The sequence below is a fragment of the Centroberyx affinis genome, unplaced genomic scaffold, assembly GCF_046629955.1.
Source record: "Centroberyx affinis isolate AG114_WGS23_722 - 3 ecotype Tasmania unplaced genomic scaffold, CSIRO-AGI_Caff_v1 ptg001602l_1, whole genome shotgun sequence".
Lineage (NCBI taxonomy): Eukaryota > Metazoa > Chordata > Actinopteri > Beryciformes > Berycidae > Centroberyx > Centroberyx affinis.
Window position 1 is genome coordinate 317815 of NW_027280047.1, and position 24287 is coordinate 342101.

At 42.3% G+C, this 24287-nt stretch overlaps 1 protein-coding gene across 1 annotated transcript in view; it reads left to right on the plus strand.

Moving 5' to 3' along the window:
• Positions 1–1985: 1985 nt before the first annotated feature.
• Positions 1986–24287, plus strand: part of LOC139651177 (CUGBP Elav-like family member 3-B) — a gene marked incomplete at its 3' end in the record, with an annotated part of 143161 nt that continues 120859 nt past the window's right edge. Inside the window, exon 1 of the mRNA XM_071528032.1 lies at positions 1986–2159. Coding sequence (XP_071384133.1) covers positions 1986–2159 — 174 coding nt within the window. The remainder of the gene's footprint in view (positions 2160–24287) is intronic.

Sequence of the window (24287 nt, forward strand, 5' to 3'; positions counted from 1 at the left end):
AGTGTATCATCCTCAATGAATAATACAGGCTCAGCGCTAGCAGCCCTGTCAGCGGCGACAGCCACTCGTTATGCTGCAACTTAAAGTCGCCTCCTCGTCTTCTAGCTGAAACAACGTTAGATGATATAGCCTACCTTGTTGGAACTGTTCTAGTCTATATTCCAGTCGAGTAAAATGCCCATTGGTAGCTGCAGGTTCATAAGCCTACAAGCGTGAATTGAAGGCAGGCGGATGCATATCAGCAACTCAGGAAGGAGCCAACTTTGAACGTTTTGTTATAACGATCAAATGCAATCTTAAAGCCTAGTATTAACCCTGGTCCGTACTTGCTAGGCAACTACTATTAGCCCTAGCGTGGATACATAAGAGACAGCCGAGAATTATTTAACATAATATAGCAGAATGACAAAAGACCAATGAGGTATTCAGTATTCAGTTAATCTCATTCAGGGGCTGTCACTGTAGCCTACTTGCTAATTTCCAATTATCTTGAGGTTATAGCCTAAGATGATAATGCTCATGTGAACCACATGACACCTGGGCCAGCAGGTGCTGTCACCTGTGATGTTAAGGTGCCAGGTTGTGTAGCCTTCACTGCTGTCTGAACAGGTCTGTTCAATGTGCTGCAGCATTGAGATGCTTTGTAAAAAAGGTCCTTCAGGACATGCATTTATGAGGCGGCTCATCTCAGTTGAGGGAACAAGCAATTGACCTCATAACTTATTGATAACCTTAGAATGCGGAATGAAGCGACTGAGAGCTAAACATCGGCATGCTGCTGAATTCAGTAAGATAGTTTTTGATCTGTCCTTCATTCGAGGTGACTCCTCTTTTATTGGTTTGTCTGTGCTTTTCTGCCTGTCTCGGGGGACTTAAAAAAACACTCTTTACTGTGCACTCTGCCACTGATATGATGCAATAAAACTTCCTAAAAAAAAGCTTAACAAGCCAGACTCTGTTGTGAGGCATCTTTCCTTTCATTCTAGCCATTCATTATTTTACCACAGGTGAAAGGATTCAAGGCATGCTTCATGAATAGAGTTAAGAAGCCTTGGATCCATGGGCTTTTTGTTGAACACATGAAGGCTAATGGAAGGTTTTGCTCTTAGCCTTTGGGTTGAACACACACAGCATTAGACCTGCCTTCAGTTCTTCTCCTGTTTTATTAATTTTTTTTTTGTTGTGTGTCCAATGCACAATGTGATAATTTATTGGTCCCTGTAGGGAAATTCTGTTTTTGCTTCCCCATCTCCACAGGCAGGTCAGAGGTCAGGGTCAGCTGCAGCACAGCGTCCCTGGAGCTGGCAGGGATTCAGTCTCTTGCTCAAGGACACTGTAGCAGGGCAGGTACTTGGAGACATGGGTCCTCTGGTTGAAGGGCGGTCTCCCTGTTCACTACACCACCCTGCTGCCCAGCTACATTCATGCCTTAGATCTCCTTTTTTGGCTTACCAACCCCATACCAAAAAGGAAGTTTAGCTCTGCTTTGTGTTGGATTTGTAGCCTAAATGTAGCACTCTTTATCAATGCAATAATCTGGTGTGGCTTTTGAAGTGCAAGGAAAATAATTAGGTGTGTGTGCACCTGTTGTTAGGTGATTTGTAGGTTGTTTTGGCGATAAAGAACTTCGATGCTGTGTGCCCTTGAATGAAAGTACTTTTGTTGTGGTGTTTGTATGAATATAAATGATTATATATGTAATACTAAGAAATTTTGTGTTCACTACAGCCAACATTTTCTTATTGATGTCTCATGCAATCATCAGCACCTCAGATGAAACCTACAGTAGAGGGGGTACACACAGTTTTGTTATACTGTGTGTGTGTGTGTGTGTGTGTGTATGTGTGTGTATTGTGAGGGGGAGACGGTGTGAGAACATATCACAGAATGTTTGTGTGTGCTGTACATCGCCGCACCCGTTTAAATCATCTCTTTTCCTCGCCTCCTCCATCTCCCTCTTCCTCTCTAAGGCAGTGCAGAGGAAGATGGAGGTCCAGAGTGGCATTCAGCAGCCGGAGCCCCTCCCCCTGGGCTCTCCTCGGTCGGGGGCCAATCAGCAGAGTGAGTCGGAAGACAGACAGACGGATGCCAGCGCCAGGCCCTCTGCTGACAGCCACAGTAAGGACCCTCAGCCAGCCAGCCAGAAAGACGACAAAAAAGTAAGTCGTACACCCCCACTGCTGCACATCTACTGCTGCTGTGCCTGTATGACTATATGTGCGCCTGTACGTGTCTGGGTGTGCCTCAGTATGTTTGATCAATGATGAGATCCTGTCTGTCTAGTGTGTTATCGCGGGTAATACATCCTCTGCTATCAGAGAGAGACTCATTCTCCTTACTGTTTTGTCTCTTTGAGTGCTGAAAAGCAAAGTTGCAAAGCTGTTTGCATGCATTTGTGTTGTTAGGTGATATGTTGTATTTTGCTCATGATAGCCAGGAGCATTGATAATTGCAGAGAAGTGAATGTTATCCAATGCTGGTAGTACCTGTTGGCTCACCAGTGTTCTTCGCTGTAAGAAAAAGTGAAACTCAATAGGTGCCTTCGGTCTTTCCTTTAGTGGTTTCAGAGGAAGCAGCTAATGCATTGTTATGTTGCCATGAGAACAGTTCGATACACATACTGCAAACCACAGCTATGGCCTGTACATTCAAATCTGCTTATGATTACATAGTGACTTGTGCAGTCTCCATGTGTGAGTGCAGGTTCTCAAACATATCCACCCCCTGTCATCTTGGCGCCCTCTACACATCCAGAGTGACAGTAAAATCCTCGCTGGCTCTCCTCCATCTCGAGGACGTCAATCATGCCTCTCTGGCAGGAGCCTGAACCTCTTTCTGTCAATCACCCTGAGAGGCTCCATAGGCCTTAGAGCAGAAAAGAGATAGCGCCAGAGTAAACACAACAGATAGACGAAAACATACAGTAGATGACTGAACTGACTGCTACTGGCAGCTCTGAATGGGACGCTTGTCACGGCATGCTGTATCGATTTTGAGTGCTTTGAGCAAACTTTGAGCAGACATTAATCGGCATTTCCCTTTAGGGTCTTCATCTCGGCAAGGTGAAAAGGGCGTCTGAAACTGCATTTAGACTGACATGAAAAGTCCACTGAAACTGTGAACTAATATAATTGTTTGATGTGTGGTGAACAATGAGTGAAGGTGATGATTTGCGCTACCTGGCAGCATTGATTTCTCTCATGCTTAAGCCGCACAAAAGGTTAGGTACGCAGTTTTTATGTTGTACACAGGCTCTTGTCTTTCTCTGTCTTTGTTTGTTGTTGCTGCATTGTAAAGCAATGAGGCATCAAGGCCCTAACTCCTGCGATTTTAGAGAGCAGAGATTTTCTAACCAGCTCACAGCAGCAACATCAAACAGTTGTTCCTTACTTCACAGTGGGTGGCTCCTCTCTACAATGGGCAACAAGGCCATGGCCCCTGTCCTTAGACCTGCATGTGTGTGTGAGAGAGAGAGACAGAGAGTAGGAGAGAGTGTGTGTGTGTGTGTGTGTGTATTTTTGTGCTCTCGGTTGGTTAATTCAGCAGAGGAGGCAACAGCAACACCCGCTGCAATTTACTCAAGGTGGGCCTGGGGTTCGTGTGTCTCTCACACTGCCTGACCAAGCGGTTGGCAGGCTGGCTGCTGCTGCCGTGGTGTCATCGATTAGTTTGGAGAGTTTATTCATCAAGGTGTCATTGGTGGAAGTGGACCGGTGTTATTGTCCTTGTTAAAGGGCGCTTGCCTCTGGACTGCCCTCTTGTTTATTAGTGGTATATCATAGAGAGCGAGGTGACACAGTCTGACTCCTGAGCTCCGGCTCAGAACAGCTGTGGCATACAGGGGTGTCTGTTGTGCAGTCAGCCGTAGACTAAAGGTTAAGGGAAGTCGGACTGTGAAAGCAAAATTGGTTTGAATCCCCAGACTGTCCCCAGAATCTGAATGCCCAGATCTGGGCACGGGAAGTTAATGTTTAATGCTCTTTTTTTCTCTCAGCAACTACAGACAAAGTGCCCTTGAGCAAAGCATTTAAAAGCCGCCCATTTTCAATAGTAAAATATGTCTTTCCCTACGCTTTGGAGAGTACTGTGATCATAGGCAAAACGTTTGACTTGGTTCCAGAGCCAGAATTGCCAGGCCCAGCTGGGTCAGGTCACATGAACAACTTACTTACTGTACCCCGGATGCTAATTTGGCACGCCCCCTTTTCAGAGCCATGCTGTATCAACGGGAGTTGGGATTAAAGGACGTGAACCAGGCGATCTGAAAGCAAACTGAGAGCTTATTTGAGTGTCTCCAATCCATGAACCAAATCATTCTGAAGTGCTATTTGTTTTGCAAAATAAAAAGCAATTATGTCTCACAAAGATCCACCGGTATTCTCTTTTTCTCTTTTCCTTCACTGCTACTGCTGCTGTATGTGCAGAGACAGACAGCTGTGTGCCTCTCACCGTCACCAAGTAAACGTTAATTTATTTTTATATTTATTTTTTTAACACACCTTTTTTGCATCTTTCAATGTCCGTAGTTGGAAATTTGTTAAATTGAACACCCTCCGCCTTAGAAAAGCACTTTCTCTTCCTCTACCTTTCATGTTGGTTTGTTGTTGTTGTCGTGGTTGTTGTGCACACTCATTTCTGTCCTCAACCATACAGCGTTGCAGTAAAATAAGGGCAGTGTCAGGTGTGAATGTTAGCCTATGACGGTAAAACAGGGTGGTGCTTAAAAAGAGCTGGCATGTTCAGCAAGACTCTTCCCGTAGATAAATTTAAGTAAAAAAAACAGGCAACAGTGTATACTTGCTCTGAGTCTGTGTGTTTATGACTGCAATTAGTACCGTCGTAACTAGTGTTGTTAGCACATTGTTTTAGCACAGCTGGTGTCTGCTATTGTCCATCTAGCTGTGGAAGAGATTACAGACAGACCAGAAGAGACATCAGGAGAAATGGAAGGAATTGTGTTTTTTTTGGGTTTTTTTTATTTCACTTGTAACCAATTTTCCAGATATTTTGAGTGATTTAATTTACAGTATATGTGTGAAACCAAATATACAATGATAGGTGGCAGAGCGCCAGAAGTCAATCAAGATGTGTGTATAGATAGTTAGTACATTTATGCGCTCTCATTAGAAGCAGACTGGACTGTTTGAGGTATGTCATGTTTATCCGCTTATCCGTGAGAGAAGTATATTTTCTTGTGGAACCTGATGTTAATGACTTTAGACATCATATTCCAGCTAACATTAAGATATAGGCAGTGCTAATTCAGTTTTTTGACAGGGTGTCCTGGTGGTAGAGTCTCTATCCCATACAGGAAAAAGTTACAGGATTGATCCCCACCATGTGTCCTGTCAAATTGTCCACAAGATAATGTATCACTCATAAGTCTCTCTGGATAAAAGCATTAACTGAAATACCTAAAATGTAGAAAAAAAAAGCCTCAGGTAAAGTTTTCCTTTCAAGGGTTGGTTGAGCAGAAGTTCTCTAAACTGACCCTGAGCTTTAACCTTAACGCGACCCCTGCCCCTTTACCCCACCCCAACCCCTGCGTTCATCCATCTAGAGAGCTATGGCACTAATTGAAGTACATGACCTCTAAACCACCCCGAGGGTTTACATTCAGTTGCATCCCTCACCGTTGCGGCAGCGGTTTGTGCTCATTATTCTGCGATTAGCTTTGTTGAAATCTCACAGAGCGTCGGCCGACCACCATGCGCTGCTGAGCTACAGTGCTGATTTGAAATATTGCTCTAATTGGTGTCATAACAGCCTACTGACCTTTAACTCATTAACAGCACTGGAAGCAGAAAGAAGCTGGCGAGCGCAAAGCTTAAGACCACACGTAGGAGTTAGCTTGCTGATTCTGCAGTTTTTATAATTGTCTTCTGTTTTAAGTGTGTGTGAGTGAGTGAGTGAGTGAGTGAGTGAAAGTGAATGTGTGTGTGTCTGTGCTTGTGTTTCTGCGTTTCAACCGACAGAATTTATTTTATTTCTCATATATGTGAAATGGAGTGATCTATTCCTAGCAGTGGTAATTTGTGTTTTCTTTCCATTAGGAATGACTCATTTGGGATAGAGCTTTTAGGCGTGGAGTGGAATAGTTGCACCAGTGATTATTTCTGTTGTATTTGATTACACAAATGAGAAACATCATTCAGGAACAGAGGATGCAAATTATATTAAATTGCTCTGAACGAAGATTTTGTGTGCACTTCCAAATGAGCGATCAGAAAATTAAAAATCGTGCTTTGCTGATTCTATTTAGCAGCTATTTGATTGAATGTGTTTTTTGCATTGTTGGAGCCATTTTATTTAATGAGCATATTTTTGGTCGTACTTGACTACTGAGGCTGAGACTGATACCAGCCAATGACGTAGCATACGTGTGGCAAGAGGTTAATTGAACCAGGTGTGCGACAAAGGAGAGAGACACCGCAGAGAAACAGTTTTTCAACCGCACGCTCCTAAGTTTGTAGATTATCTTTATTACCGTTTGTTGTTTTGATACATTAAACTTGTGTGAATAATTTTCTTTAACCTACATTGTGCTACTTTGATTTGAACGTGACGTAAGGCCGCCATAGATATACACATTTACATAACATATTCAAACATTCATTCACCTACAGTACAACGAGACCTACAAGCAAATTCATCTCACGGTAAGAAGATAACCTAAATGTGCGTGTTGGAAGTCTCGTATGGCGTCTGACTGGCTTCATTTGAAAAGAACATAGAAAGCCAGAACATGCATGTTTAATCAATGAAATCAGATTGTATGAGCTGCAGTTTGATTTGAAGTGAAGTGTAACTTTCTTGACCTTGTGATGACTTGTTGTCCAGATGCTCTTTGAGAATTTGCCTAATGGCTTCTCACTCATCATGACTTTTAAGCTAACTAGAAAAGCAGATGGCTTCTCACCTTGCTGGGCAATTTGGCTTCAACGGTAGCGTGACAGGTGGGGCTGTCATTCACTCCTACTACTGTTTCTACATTAGCTGTGCTTATTGCCTGAAGAAGAAACTCTGAAACTGGTCAGCAGTTTACATTTTTGAAGGGCTAGCTGTTAGTCACAACTTAGTTTTCTCACCCAACTTCATTTATTCTATTAATATCAACCACCTATTTTAGCTGTAGGCTATGTTGCACACAACTTTTAATAAAGATGTCACTGAAGCAGGTAATATTGTAAAATGTGGATAAAATGTGTGTAAGGGAAAGTTGCTCTGTCTTCTCCGTCAGCACTGCTGGAGTGAGCAGAATGTGGAGAGTTGAGGTAAATACGGACAGACAACCTGAACACCACCTCCACAGCCCCCCTCTTCCACGACTCTACAGATTACCTCGCTGGTAGCTAGCGGGGCCCAGATAATTACCTTGTGTTATTTCTCCTCCCACACTTTGCTTTTGAAGTCGCGGCTGCCTGGCTGCCTAGCTGCCTCAGCTCTAATAGCATCCCTGCATGCCATCGATCCCACAACCCTCCTCCGGATATGAATGGGGTGGGGGTGCAGGGGTGATGGGCTGGGGGGGTTGACGGGGGGGGGGGGGGGGGGCAGCCCAGGACTCTGCCTCAAGCCTCCGCAGGCTTCCCAAAGCACAGGTTAATCAATAAGGCTGTATGCCTGATCGTGGAAACAGCACAATGCTTAAATGACTGTAATATGCACATTAAACTGCAAATTACAATGTGCTCTTTGCAAGGGGATGAATTGAGCTTTTATAACAACTGGTGCCATGTGAAATACATTTAGACGTGCCAGCGATTGCCTGGTTTTCCTCCAAGCACACTGAACCTGCTATAACTAAGTGATTTCCTCTGCTTATATGGAACGCGCAGCAAGGTATACACAGTTCTTAACCGCTACAATAGAATGGACCTTAAAAAAAAGCCCTAGCCGTCTCATTTTGTTAAGAAAAACTAATGGCTTCTCCACTCAGCTCTATCAGGAAAGCAAAATAAATTGGGACAAGAATTGGAGCTTTAATAGTTTCAGACACGCTGTGATATCTTTATCCTTTGACAGCGCAAATATTCACTGCCACACAGCCAGACTGTTTCAAGGGAAATGCTTTTGGAGATGGTTGCCTTGCAGAGAGCTGAGATGTAACTTGAGCGAGAAGGGAGACAATGCAGAGGACCACAGGCGTACATACATCTGCATCTGCATCACACATAGCTTGTGTGATAATCTCATTACCATAATACTATCCTGAGTTTTATTAGAAATTCTTTTTTCTTTTAAAGACAGACATCACCGAGCTTAACAAGTTAACAGACACAACACATTACTAACAAGTTCTAAATAAAGCAAAAAAAGAGATGCCTCTTCAAAGCAAGTACTTAACAGAAACTAATTCATAAACTAATTTGTCATAATGGGGGACAGTAGATAAACCTTTCCGTTCCATTAGCAACTTGCTTCTCTGCACACTGTGTGTAACAGCAAGCATGAATGTACTGTATTCCAGTCAAGTAACGTGGATGTATCCTCCTGGAGTGTCCAGAGCAGGAGGTAATTGGGTTAGCTCCTGGTTTACTGACCGTGGTCAAGTCTTAGTCCATGATCGCCTGTATTAGGGGCAGATGATCATTAGCGAGGAGTTAAAAGGCCATCGCAAATTACTTTTAGAACCCTTTGCTCTATTTGTGGTCGCTGGATGGATGCCTAAATTTTGGCTTGGCAGGCCCATATGGATCAATGGATGGTGATATTATGCATTCATGACATTCATGGCAATGGGACATCTGCACTGTACTGTGTATAGTAATAATGATAACACACTCTATTTCTATAGTCCTTTTCAGAGAGCTTTATGCAATGGAATGGACTGCATTTATATAGCGCTTTTATCCAAAGCGCTTCACAACATGCCTACATTCACCCATTCTCACACACATTCATACACCGATGGCGGCAAGCTACTACGCAGGGTGCTGGAGCAACCATCGGGAGCAATTTGGGGTTCAGTATCTTGCCCAAGGACACTTCGACATGCGGACTGGAGGAGCCAGGGATCGAATGACCCGCTCTACCTCCTGAGCCACAGCCGCCCTCAGCTTTAGTAACAACAACAGTATATTTAGATTAGATATTGATAATCAGAGTGACTGGTGTGCCATTCAGTGCATTTTGAGATTCAGGCGTGCTATTTGTAGAGACTTTATTTCTGTTCCTGCCTGCTATTTTAGTGCATTGACTCTTTAATCTGTCCTACAAAAGTGGAGATGATGATCAAGCATGCCAAATGTGTATCTTGTAGTCATGTTTCGAGACGCAACCTCTTTTAGCGGCTCTCTTTATCTCTCATCAGTGCATTTTACTCCTCTGTTCAAAGCATACTACTGTAAGAAACCTAGACGACACATGGGCATTCGCGCACATGCACACATACACACACACACACATGCACACACAGACACACACTGCCAGACTGCCAGCAGATCACAGGGACCTTATTAGCTGCTGTCACAACACATTTATCCCTCATCTGTTTCTGGGAGCCGTCGTGAGCAAAAGGTTGCTCTCTGCTGCAAAGTGGCAAAGTGGGCTCCTCATAGTGTTTTTCATTCTCTCTAATGGAGAGCGATGGCATGGGCCCGGGCCATCTCTATCTGTAGCCCTGTCCAAACCGGGGTGATTTCTGCCCTAAAATAGCCCTGCTGTCAGCTTGCCTTAGTTGCCGGGCCCGCTGAGAGCCAGTTAAGGGGATCAGTGCTCGCTGGAGTGTGTGGCTCAGTGGTAAGACATGGTGCTGGTGACACGTTGCTTTGATGGGATCACCGACCGCTCCTAATCCCCCCTCCGACACAGCTGACCTAAGGGGCTCATTGGACTCAGCAGAGTCACCTGTCGCGACTCCAGTCCAGCCTGAGCTCAACATCCCATCCTGTTGGCCCCCAGCCTACACTCACAAACGGCATATAAGCGACACACTGTATGTACGCTCTCCCAAGTTATTGGTTGAAAGGGGTTTCAGGTGTTTCCTTGAAGATTTGTAGTGGAGGATGGTTCGTGCGTCGCGTCTGAGTGTGTGTGTGTAAATATGAATATATATGTGTTTAAATGTGCATATTTATGTGTTGACAAAAAACAATAGTGCATAGTTTTTTTTTCTGAATGTTGCGGTTGCTGTATGTTGTAGGATACATAAGGGCAGAATCTTTTTTTAAGTCATTTTAAACCAGATTTAAAAAAGGGAAAAAAGGCTACTGCTATTGTTTAGCATTTGGTGTGTTCATGATGAAATATTTGTCTGATGTGCAACTTGATTTGTAGGCCAGGAATTCAGCACAGCATGAGAACACCCTGTTTAAGAGGCCATCTGGAAAAGCCTTCCCTGTGATTTAAAAAAGAATGCAGCCTCTTGCAATTTCAAGTTTTTTTTTTCCAGTTAATTGTGCATCCCTTGTGTGTTTGTTGTGTGTTTAGTGCACTGGCACTGTGTGGAGGCATGTGTGTGTGTGTTTAGGTGTTTTTGTGTGAATCTGTGTCAAGTGTAGGATCTGTTCACTCTCTCACTTTGTGATGACTTGGCAGGAAAGGAAAGGTCAAAGAAGACTTGTGCAGAATATTAGTGTGAGTGCCAAACGTGCTAGATTAGTTATAGTCTATACTGGTTTTCATAGAGTGGAATTCTCATTTCATGAAAAGAGTTTTAAATCCTGCCAGATAATATTCTGATTTATGGCTGGAGACCAGTTGATGTAGTTTATGTGGCTTTCAAAGTCATAAAATCGTTATGTTCAACATGTGCAATAGATGATTGTTGGTGGTGGAGTTATAGAGATATATGCGACCTGACAAACATTGCCTCAAAGGGAATGTTAATGGATTACATGTTTTACTAAGCCCAATATGTGGCCTGTTTTTTGCTTATTTTGCATCGTAAAGGAGACCTTATTAAATATTGGGTACACTCATCTGACTTGCACCATATATTTCATCCTCTTTAGCTCCTCCCCTTTCCCTTCTCATTTTCTAAGAGCCATTTGTGTGTGTCCGTGGCCACCCTGCTTGCATTAGAAACCATTTGTTACATTTTGTCTCAGCACAGAAAAAATGTGACTGACCCCCAAATGTTAGCGCAGATACAGCCTTATTGTACTCATTAAAATGAAAGACTCTGATCTACTAATCAGAAGCACCAACATCTAAAATATGGAAGTATAATGAGGAATGAGGGTGTGAATTTTTGCACTATTAATTTGATCACTATTTGAGGTGAGCCACTTATAGGGTGCAAAAACAGAGGAAGACATTGATCAAATACCTTCCTCTGTGCAGATTACTGAATGGAAGTACTAGTTTACATCAACCTATCAGTTATTTTAGGGTTAGGGTTAGTATGGCTTTACAACTTCATTAAGTCAGACTTTACATTCCATGTCTGTCTTTTATTTTGGCAAATGCCATAATACATATAACTCATAAAATAGCTTTTTTTCTGAAGAAGAAATAGATGATAATAGAAGGAGCAGAACAGTCGAAAAATATTTGAAACAAATAAACTGTAGGAAGGAGAAAGGGAGACAGCTTTCGGTCTATTTTCCTATTAGGCATGCTTTTTAACTGCTTTTACTTTTGATTTGCCTACAAAAATATATTGTTTTGTTCCTTCCACTTGACACCTGGTTTTCCTGCTCAATTCAAGCCCCAGAGAGTGCCGAAATTGCGGGTAAATCGGGTGCAGAATTGGAGACAGCTGCTGGTGCAATTTTGTTTTTTAATAGTAATGGTTTGCGCCCTCCTCTGTAGATCGGTGCATATATGTGTGCATCGATGCACACACACTCAGCCTTTGATGATCACTCCCAAGAAGAACATCTAACCTCAGACAAGATCGTATTGTCTTTATTATTATTGTGATGATTAACCACGGTGTCGTCACTGTAAGCACAAGACCGGCTTTTCCAGGACATCTCAGAGACCAGAGAACTCACATGGGAGGATGACCTCAGTTCTGTTCTGTCTGCGCCGACAGATGCTACAGTGTTTAGTCGTGACACACGCACTCAAATATTTCCATTTGGACAATCTGTTTCCATTCGGAAATGTCGTATGATTAATTATAATCAAGCCCTCTTAGCATCAATATTTTCCAGTGTTTAGATGAGACTTGGCTTGCAATCTCCATAACATCTTGAGGAAGCAATAAGAGCAGTGTCAGATTTTTTTTTTTTCACCGCTTTTGTGTTGCAGTGAAAATTTTACACTGCTCAATATGCCTCCAAACAAATGAAATTCTAAAATAGAAACCAGAAACTATTAAACATTTAACTTATTAAATCCGTTGTATAATATATTGTGTGCAAAAATGCATGTCTGGCCTCTTGTACTCAACAGTTAAAACATTTTACAAGGTGTAATGATAGGAAACACATGACTGCGACTTAACTGAGAGGTGTTGGTGGTGAGTGTTGGTGAGATATTAATTGGTTTCACTGCTCAAATAAAATAAAAAAACATTAAGTATCTCAAAATAACACTGCTGACAATGTTTCATCTTAAGTCTTATGGGTTTCATTTGGTGAAACATTCAGAACACTGATCCCAGATCAAGGGATTCTCATTTATGACAATCGTTTGTTTTTAGTAACTATACTGTACAAATTATCTTCCTCTGAATTTAAAGCCACATTTGTATGAATTAATATACTGTATATATGTGGCTAAAATAAGCTGCACTGTAGATGTTGATTTTATCCTATATTGCAGGGTACAATCAACAAATAAATTAATATTACATACATAAATGGAATAAGATATAAATTAATCCTAACTTTTGATTCAAAAAATTTGAGAAAATCAGTATAATGACTTTCGGCATCAAGATCTATTTTTGGCTTATATTTAGTCATAAACACAACATTTGTGCATAAGAACCTTTAATAAAAGAATACACAATACACATGTGATTTTGGTAGAAAAGGTCCTTAAAGATGTCAAATGACATTTTTGGCCACAAGTTACATTTATTTTATGAGGTAGTAAATGTATCCATATCAATATACATGCTGTTTATATGGGTGAAAATGAAAATGCAAAGAAATGGAGCTAACCCTAACCCTAACCTTGGCATAACTCATTAGAATATATTTAAATTAGCTCATATCAACCTCCGGCCTCTGGTTTCCTACACACCAGATGTAGAACCCGTTTCAGTACCAAATAAAGGGTTCCCACATCCCATAAACCGAGCCGTCAGAGTGTGCAGTCCAGGTTCGGATCCCACACAAGCTTGAACACCCAATTGGACTCCAGGCCAAGCTTGGTACATGTGTACATCTGCTGTGGTTATAAACAAAGAGCTGAACACCAGGCTGGCCGGCTGGGTGGGTGGCTGGCTAGCTGGCTGGCTGGCTGGCTAACTGGCTGCTTAGCTCACCAGGGCATCATTAGGGCACCCCACCAGCTCTGTGATAATAAGAGCAAACACCTCCATTACCTTCCCTGGAGCCTGTAATATATATATTCACACCTTGTTAGACTGTGTGACCAGCCCTATTAGCCGCCGCAGTTAGACCGCGCCTGCTCGCTCATTAGCACTGCCGATGGAGATATAAGACGGTCATTACTAGAGTAGATAATGGTAAAATACTGCAGTAGCTTTTAACTGATTGTGGAAATAAAAAGGGAAACTAGGTACTGTGTCATGCTGTGCTGTGCCGCGGTTGTCTCAAAAAAGATGATATTGCCGTTTCAAAAGCTGTTAACAAAGGCTGGCTGTGTGCAAGCACATGGGTCAGCCGACTCTTCCCTGTGAAAATGAAACCCTGCCCTGGTGTGAAAATGAAACAGTAATGGAGGGTTCCATCACCATTACTAATTACTGAATGACAGTTGTTCCACCAGTGTGTGTGTGTGTGTGTGTGTGTGTGCGCGCGCGTGTGTTCCTATGCCCGTGTGTGATAGGCCTAATTAGGTAAACTCCCATTACACTTAACAGTGCATTACTGCTGCTCTTTTGTAAAGGCTATAATTAGACGGCTGCAGAGAGTGAGTGGTAATTAAGTTATTTCTCAAGTATTATTAGTCAGCTTGTTATATGAGCCAATTGTATTAAAAAGGATAGAATACATATTTGACTTTGTGCCAGTGCTTTGTTAACTTCATAGATATTAAAGCAAAGAGCTATTACATAGTGCATGATTAGAGTATATGGCAATATGTCTCTAATCCTCTTCTCAAGGGATTTCTGTCTGATAAAATTAAAATATCACAATAGACAATTTCAGCCTGCAAAATTGCAAAAGGCTTGTGCTTGCTGGAAAAGAGCAAAAGATAACATGTGTGCACACTCACACACATTCACAGACACACACAGATATCTTGTCTCTGACTCTCGGCCTGACTTGGCATTTTTGTGTATGTGTCATCAGATGCCTGCAGTAGCAGCAGCGTGAGCCCCAGATCCTCTGACTAATCCAGATTGCCTTCTAATCCTGACCATGCTCTCTTCTTCCTGTCATTGACTCCATTACTCTTCTGCAGTTAATTTGCAGATATGTTTGTTGTGAAGCGCCTCACCTTCTTTTCTTTCATTGACACCATCTTACACTCCCTTTTCCCCTGGAGGCTTTGATGACCGCAAGAAAAGTCAGGTGATAGGGATATTTCCCTTTCCTCACTCCTTCCATACAAACACTACAGTCGAGGAGTTGCAGCTTACATGTATTATAGCCTTAATGCTTTTTAGCATTGCAAATTTTTCTCACCATTTTATTGTTTGTTGACAGAAGACACAATCAAATGTGTAGAAATTGAAATTGTGACATGACAGGCTAAGAAAAATACAAAACAGATGTTAAGAGTTTTTTTCTGGGTAATCTGAAAATACATGGCATGGATGGAAATATATATACGTACCTGTTTTTTTTTTTCTCATACATCTCTATATGTATCTATCACCTTCACCTCTCCTTTCTCCTATATCCCTAAGCCAGAGGATTTAAGTAAGACCCTTAATGATGTTAATCACTGTCTTAGGAGACCTGAACAGGCCTTGAAGGAGAAAGAGAGGAGAGATCGGGTCACTGGCACATTGACACAGGCCTGGCAAATCCCATCGGAAGGGAGGGGTGGTTTGAGAGCAAGGACTGTTCTGCTATGAGAGCTGGAGCAGCTCTTCTTTCTGGGCTGTTCTGAATGGGCCTATTTTTAGCACTGAGTGTGGTTTTATTGGATGGACAGATGACTCTTTGTTGCATCCAATGCTCTTTGGCTACTTCCATTTATGTTGTATGGGACCTCTCTCAGCATGTGTATTTCAAAGATCACATGGGTCATTTTAAACTGCTGGATCATGCTACTATTGTGTTATAGAGATGAGATATTAGCCACAGCCTGCAAGGATACTAGTGTGTAGCCTGGTCAGATAGTATTTGCAAAGCATTTCTGGTGTTGCTATGCCATCTTAGAGTGCCAGTATCACAGGAAAGTATTTGAAAGTCAATTAGCTTTAGTGGTCAGGTAATAGTTCCAATTCCAGCATGATTTAAGTTTTTGCTCATATTTTCCGTTTTCCATCCCTTTAATGTTAATTGTGACATCTTTTACATGCATGCGTCATGATTAAATATATTTTTAAATCAGTTTTGCCAGACCTATCAGGCTCATTCACTCCCATTCAATTCCATACAGAATAGAAAACAACTCCGGAGACTTCTAATTCGGTTGGTAAAGATAATCCATCACTTTGAACGAGAGGCCACCAATTGCGTTTGCTAAGTTGCATCAGAACACTAATGGTTTTCGGTTTCGGTCACTGCTTCATTTTAATGCACGCATTTGGGAACGCTTCTCTGATTTCCACGTTTTCCTCTCCAAAATAAAACTTTCGACCAATAGCTATTAGGTAACGTTCTCTGTGGTTACGTCGACCAACAGGACCGGGACAAACCAAAGCAAGAGGCTTCAGCCAACTATAGTCCATAAAGTGAAACAGAAAATAAAGCTTAATTTTACACAGTTGAGGCTTAGAATTGGTACCCTCTTCTTTGCTGGGAGTTCCTTGTAATATTTAGACAGAATTTATTTTAAAATATTTAGGCCTACTTTTTAAAACAACTAAGACGAGATAAAAATAGCAGATATCTCACAACGTGAATAAATTAAATGATCTACTGATGTAAAACATTAAGGGAATGCAGGAAGTGAGCGCCACTCACAAAACCCCACCCATCTGGTTCTCCAAGCAGGTTAAAAAAATAAAAAAAACACACAAGAATGATTTGCAAACACTGTTTGACAGGTCTGTAAAGGCTAGATGACCCAAAGCTATCAATGAGTGACAAGCCAGCGCAGAGGCTGCACCACGTTATGCATCTTAGTGTGAGTGTATACTGTAGAGTTCAGAGATAGAGGAGATGGAGAGATTGAAATAGCTGTTTTTTACCCCTCGATGTGGGACCCAAAATGGATGTCGTGCCCAGGGTTAGCAAATCTCATTTACAAATTTCAGGCCGGGAAATATCCCTCCCTCCTCTAGTCTCTCCCCTCTCCTCCCCTCCTCTTAAAATAAAAAATAAGCCCTCTCATTCAGCAGAGCTGCAGGCCCAGAGGCTGTGTCACAGAGACCCACATGGTGCATAAAACACACACACACACACACACACACACACACACGCACAAATATACAGACACAGACACACACCACACATATCTACAAACCAAACACACAGTACATCCTCAATCCTGCTCTGCAGCTCTCCATCCAGTTATGTTACTGTAATGCTACAGCAGGAGATCTTAAACCCAGAATCAAATGATTTTCCATGTATGTAAATATTCCTATATCATTTTTTCACTTGCATATTGCATTTTATCTCATCATAAACACCTATGTTACTCGATTTAATGGTTAAAAACAATAACACTGTTAATAAGAAAATCGCTTCAAAATACAGGAATGAAAAATGAATGCACATAATATCAGATATAAAGAGAGAAGTCAATAATTTTATGAACAAATCAATGTCTTCACTCGCTTTCTGAACTTGAGTTACGTTTAGTTAGGGTTAGATTAAGGATCAGGCCTTGGAGTCAGTCAGTTTGCTGGATCCTCTTAAGGAGGGAAGTTTAGTTTGTTTGTGTATGTACAGTATGTGTGTGTGTGTGTAGATGTTGTGTTTCTGTGTCTGTGTGTGTGTGTGCTTATGTGTGTGTGTGCATATCCTGTTCAGAGAAAACAGTCTCCATCCAAGATTTCATGTTCCCAAAAACTGCTTTGGCCTGACTCCAAGATTCCTAGCCCTCTCTTATTTTGGGACATGTTTGTTGCAGAATGAAAGGAACGTTTTGAGAGATGATCACAGACGTTCCCCCCAGAGAAATCTTAACAGGAAAGTGAGCCTATTTTCAGAGCTATAGCAGCGGAGAGAGGGATTCATAATGACTCACTCAGAGCTGAAATGCTCTGGATGATGTCTGAGGCAGACATGAGGGACAGTGTCCGCTGCCATGGTGATGCACAGCCAAATGTAACTGAACTCAGAGAGCAATAGAGATGGAAATGAAATGAGGGGAGCTTTAAAGGGCCCCGAGGCGGCAACACTATTGTCATGATAAAACTCCCAGAGTAAAAACTGGCAAGCTATACTGTATGTAGATTGAAAACTACGTTACAGAGCATAGTTTTGTGTAGTCTTTGCCATATTGAAGAAGCTAAGCAAAATACATGCAGATAAAATACCGAATGAATGCCTTACTTTCAGAGAACTAATCTACAGTATACTTGGATACTGTAGATTATTATTTTAAAGCCAGCACATCCTAAATCCAAAACAGGAGTGAAAACTAGAAAGTGTGTGAGTGTGTGAGTAGAGGCTTCTTTTCAAGTGTGTATTGTAGGCTTCAACAATCAGTAGCCCCTCTCTCCATGATTCTCACATTGGCACCCTAATGCTAATGGATGAAATCCAATATGTACCATTGGCATTCACCAGCTGTCTCCCTGCGAACACTGCACAGTGTGCGTGCATGTGTGTGTGTGTGTGTGTGTGTGTGTGACTGTATGTCTTGTCTATTGCCTCAGTTCCACTGTACAGTCAGTAGTAGAGGACAGTGATATAAGGACATAGTCATGTAACAGGCCAGCAGATATTAATCCAATGTGCACAACCTGGCCAGGTCAGGTTGGCTTTACGCCAGAGGAAAGGGCGAGAGGGAGGGATGTTGGGGCGAGTGGGGGAGAGAGAGAGAGAGAGAGAGAGAGAGAGAGAGAGAGAGAGAGAGAGAGAGAGAGAGAGAGAGAGAGAGAGAGAGAGAGAGAGAGAGAGAGAGAGAGAGAGAGAGAGAGAGAGAGAGAGAGAGAGAGAGAGAGAGAAAAGTCAGATGACTCTCTGTCCCAGCCAAGTTCAGCAGGTACAGCAGGGAGTCAAGCACACATACCTTTCTCTCTTTCTCTCTCTCTCTTTCTCTCTCTCTCTCGCTCTCTCTCTCTCTCTCACACACACACACACACACACACACACCACACACATCCTCCTTGTCAGGCTGCCAGGGGCCAGCTCTGTGACCTGAGAGGCAGTGACAGACGGTGGGGAAGCAGAGCTGACAGTATTGAGGTGGATGTGGAGTGGATCTGTGTCATTCACTGTACCTAACCCTATGGTCCAGGTTAACACACTGGATCAGCTAGAACTATCTCAAAGGCAATGACAAGACTTCAGCAGTTTTATTATGTAATTGATGCGTTGTGATGTATTTGCAATATATAAACAACAATAGCCCTAATAGTAAACTTTAAATAATAATAATAATAATAATAATAATGAATACAATTTAAGAGCGCAGACTCAGGGACACTTTACATAGTTCAATAGTTCAAAAATCAGAAGAAATCAGTAAAAAAAAATCAGGTAAGCTGCATTAAAACTGCAAAAAAATAAAAGAGGATGAAAGGACAGAAGAACTTTGACATCAACTATGCCTAACCATGATGTGGACAACAGAAGGAAAATATTGCACACGCGTTGTTGACCTTCTTTGCTCACCACTGCACGTTATTTATGACATAATAATTATGCTTAAAACCGTAGCCCCCTCGTTTATAATCCAGTTGGAGGCTGGTTTTATGCCTTGCTTACTGCTGTGTCTCTGGCACTTTCTGAATAGCCAACAAGCACTTGGGAGGGTTTCAGTGCAAAGCGGGAGCAGGGAGGAATACCAGTGCCTCTGACCTCCTAATAGGCCAGTACCAGTCAGTAAAACAGTGGTAAACAGCAGAGAAGCCACACCAAGGCCACACGGTTTGTTCAGCTGCTGGCTAAACTGAGCAAAGAGAGAGGTGCAAGGGTGTGGCAGCGCCTGAATGTGTGTGTGTGAGTGAGAGATGAATCATTAGTAAGTGTTTTATTTAGTCTTCCACATCAGCTTAATTGGTGCAGGATAATGGGCGTTTAAGTGACAGGGTAGTGTGTGGATGCCAGATTTTTTTTAAATTTTTTGCCTGTGTGAAATACAGTTTTTCCTACCCGGCCTTACAAGCCAAAAGATGATGCCATTAGCAAAAACAGGGAATTAGGAAAAATGTGTTGTCATGCTCACTCACAAAGACTTTCTTGTGGTGTCTAGCTAAACTGATTTTCATCTTTTATTAGTGACACTGATGTCATTATCTTGTTGGACGAAGTGCCTCTCTCCTAAACTGAATTTTGGCTCAGCGAGTTGAGCTGTGCGCTGCGTTTTGCACTGCAGGGTTCTCACTGCTCAGGGGACGTTCACATTTCAAAATTAGTAGATCACTTTTCTTCTCAGTTATTTTATCCAGAGTAAATCATGTGTGACTTTACAGATTTATGTGTTTGTGTGCTTGCGAGCATGTGTGTGTGTGTGTGTGTGTGTGTGTCAACAGGCTTTGGTGGCCTGTTGAACCACTTAAAGGATTCTATTTAACGGGTCAGCCGAGCAATTAATCAAGGGTTTAATTGGAATCCCGAGTGGAGTGACATGATTTATGCAAATGAGGTCATTAATATGCAGGCCTGCATCCGATGCTTAAATTAAAATGGCTCATCCTCCAGCGCCGGCTAGCGCTTTCATTACGGTAAATTAGAGAGCGATAATAACTCCAAATACACATATTTATTTTCTACGGGCATTCAGAACAGGACATGCCCACAGGAAAAAAAATATATAAAGAGGCAGAAAGAAGGAAGTTCTTATATGGTAGACAGTCAGGAACAGGCAGTGCTAACGCTGTTAATTTTACCTCATTAGAAGCAGGCTGGTATCTGCAGGGCTTCAGTTTTAATTGGATCACCGAGCAATTTAAACCACATTTGGTTCTTAATTGCTTTTTTTTTGCACTTTATTATAAAAAGTACAGCAGCAGTAGTTTGCTATTCACCAAACTCTTTGCATGGTCGGTGCAGCATGGCGATATCCGTGTCTGACCTATGCTGTTGCCCTTGGTAACCGTCCCCACGGGGACAGTGTCTGATCCTTGTTCCAAAGTGTCCGGTCCGCTCACCCTCACTGTGTGCTGATGCCTGGGGAATAGAGACAAGGAGGCAAGGAGCCGAGCCATAGCCCAAGTCACATTCTCCTGCTACTTGTTTCATCAGGGTCGGTGTGTGGGAATGTTGAGACTGTGAGAGCAACTCGGCTTTAAAGAAAAGCCTAAATGGGTATTTCTGTCAGCGGCAGCCAAAAGGAAATCCTTTACCTGGCAGGTTATTCTAAGACTGAGACTTTTCCATGACATTTTTTTGAAATACTTTACACATAAATTGTTGTCATACTATAAACATAGTATCTTTACCATTTCATCTTTCAGTTTTTCTGGAATGAAACAATAAAAGCAATTTATTGTTTTAAATTGACAACCATGCATGCTTGAGCCATCATGCAATGAGATTATGAGGTTATGAATCTTAATCAGCACATAGCGGAACATGCAATCTGTCAGTTTAGTAAGAAAAAAAAGGAAGATAAAAGAAAAAAGCATCAACACTGGAATTATAAGATTTTCAGCAAAATCCTTAACCACAACAGCAAAACACTTGGACGAGCTGTACTTGCTCCAAAGTCAGCGAGCATATTTCAGTAAAGAGTGTGAAGGACAACAGAGGTTTTGTATGTTGTTGGATATGAATGTGACCTTTTTGTTTGAGGTTGTACATTGGCTAGTAGGTCAGTTATTTCTGTTGGTCAGCAGAAAGACCCCCCCCCCCCATTGGCTAGGGAGTATAGGACAAGAGGGCCTAAACACCCACACATCCCAGTGATCTCTCTCTCTCTCTCTCTCTCTCTCTCTCCCTCTCTCTTTCTCTCTCTCTCTCTCTCTCTTTCTCTCTCTCTCTCTCTCTCTCTCTCTCTCTCTCTCTCTCTCTCTCTCTCTGTCACTCACACACACCTCTACACCTCATGAGCGCCAGTGCTTGCTGACTGCGTGGGGTTTTCTGTAATTACAGCAGTGAGCAGGGAGCTGTCTTTTGCATGGCAGATGGTCCAGCACCATGCTGCATCAGGTAACTGTGACAACCACCTCCCTCCTCGCAGTTAACAGCACCATCATGCCTCTTTATAGTGACCAAATGTCACCATACAGTCTGTGTAGAGAGAGAGAGAGAGAAAGAGAGAGAGAGAGAGAGAGTAGGGGAGAGATGTGGGGGGGTTGAAGGAGAGGAGGAGAGACAGGAAGAAGGGGGGGTGATAGAGGGATAGAGGGAGTGGGGCTGGTTTTTGTCAGGATGCTATAGGACTAATGTTATCAAACACAAACAGACAGAAGACAGAGAATTGCGAGGCTAGGACCATTGTATTGACTGAGATAGAGCCTTATGTTTAGAAATCCTTTGCATTCAGATCATCCCTCCAACCTATTTGTGTGTGCATCATGATTTTACCCATTAATGCATCTTCTCTACCGCATTGATTCCACCGAGTGTCATGGTATCCGTGGCATCAATACCACATTGACGCTTGTAGCAAATGCATTCTCGGAAATGTGTGTTAGTGTGTGTGTGTGTGTGTCCTTTGTGAAGTAGCCAGTTTCGCCTCCCTTGTGCATCTCATATTGGAATCATTCACGTCATCACCACTTGGCACAAAAATGCATTTTTAAAACCATGGGAATGAAATGGTGCAGTATTTCCTAATAGCTCACACAACCGCCGTTCACATACAGCATTTTAACAGTGGCCAAGGGTTGTCGAGGGTTATCATGGTACTGTCTGCAGCTCAATAAGCACAGACAGACACAACCGCTGCTGGGTTGGGGGCTCGATTCCCACTGGGACCACCCATATTCAAAGTCTATGTGCTTTTGATCCTGTAATGCACCTTTCAGATCTCATCAGGCAGGCAGTGATGATATAGGATCAATTTTGCCTCTCAGCTTACGAAGCAGGAGATGTTACCTGGTTAGAGGTCCTGCATCAGTTCTAGTTGAGCACTCCTACTTTTTTACGTATTTAAGTAAGCAAGTATAGTAAGATTTAAGTAGCCTGGTGCTTTGAGAGACCATATGTACAGCTGTGTGTATCTCGGAGGAAAGAGGAAAATTCTTAATAGGCTTGTAAAGAGCCCATTATTGTATTGGAGGTACTCCGCATCCTAGTTAGGTGTGTGTGTGCTTCCTTACAGTGCCAGAGGGAGGCAGTGCCACACCTTGCTGTGGCAGGAGCTGTTGGAGGCTTACTTTCCACAGCATTGAGTCATTTGTTCATTCATTAATCACTTATTCACCTGTTCACTTGGTTAATGAACAGAACAAGTCCATCTTGTGTTATGTAAAATATCATTTGGTGTTCATCATGTTGGAGCTTAGCTGCTTGTAGAATAATCATTTGACTTGTAGCCACTGTAAAAGTCCCCCATCATTTATTTGCATACCTCAAAGATGTTCCATTGTTCTTTGTCAGATGTCAAAGCCACAATGAAACAACATGAGAGCATCTTGCTTCCGTAATTTGATGTATTTCTGGTTGAAACAGGATGTCTGGGTGGGACATGACGTGTTGAAGGTTCATTCAAAAATGTAAAACAAGAGAAAGCCGGTTTTATTTGACGGGAGGGGTGAGATTGTTCAAAAATCTGTGATGGTATCATTTGTAGGAATTTTAATTTTACACTGACTGTTACCCCATGAGGTAATGACTAAAGATACACTGTTTTCCAGGAAGTAAAAATAATGGGATTTTGATCTAAAAATACAAGAATATAAAAATGTTGTAAATTATTGGGCATTTATTGTTAAAAATATGTATATTATAACATGGGACCTTAGCTAACAAGGTGAACATTTTTTTTTTATTTCATTGTGACTTTAAAGGGATATCCATGCCTCTCTAACAACTGGTTGCCAGATAATATTGTGATAGTTTTGAAAAGACAAAAAAAGGAGATTTTCCAAATAATCCTCTTAGAGATAGAGAGGACAATACAGTGGTGAAGCAGTGTTGGATGTAGCACATGCGGTAAAAAGCGGGACTGCTATGATGGCTAAATCTGTAGATAGATAGCAGATCAAGTAAAAGGAGTTTCTCTCATATCCTCTCACATTCCACCATCGTGTTACCTGCCACTTCAAACCATTAGATGTTGTCTGGAGGATTTGGAGCTGACAGTCCAACACCCTCACACCCTTTCTTACTTCAAAAAAAAAAAAGGATGCACTGTAGTCTATGTGATATTCCCTATCTTTATCCCCACTGGGAGTTTTACCTCTTTTCACTCCTCTCTCCCCCTCTTTCTCTGTCCTCCTGCCTCTTCTTCCTAGCTGGCACGTTTACCGCTGCAGGCCGTTGCAGCGTTGCAGTCTTCTAGCAGTGGCACGTCTCCCTAGGGTGTCCACAGGAAGCAGGCGTGCATGGATTCACTCAGCCGTACTTATTTACATTCAAGTTAAAGCGAATATTATACATGTATACAGTGCTCGCACTTATTTCTCCGAATCACACCGTGCTGGTTTTCATGCAACCAATTTTCGCAGCAGTGAGAGAAAATATTACCTCATTCTCTCATATACTGGTGTGAAATGAATCTTTATGGATGAGGTCTCATTCGCATTAATGGACAGATTGAGTTGCTCAGGTGTAGGGTGAATCTGGATGAATACAGCACACACAGTTCAATGCTCTATAGTCTGTCCTCTCCTGTCCTCTCGTGTTTTTTCTGTCCTCTCCTAACCTGTCCTCTCCTATCCTCTCCTCTCCTCTCCTCTCCTCTCCTCTCTTCTCCTCTCCTCTCCTCTCCTCTCCACACCGACAAGAAAAGAAAAAGTCTAATCTTCATCTTTGCAAGAGCTTATACACACAGTGGCGGACCAAGGCTGTTTAACA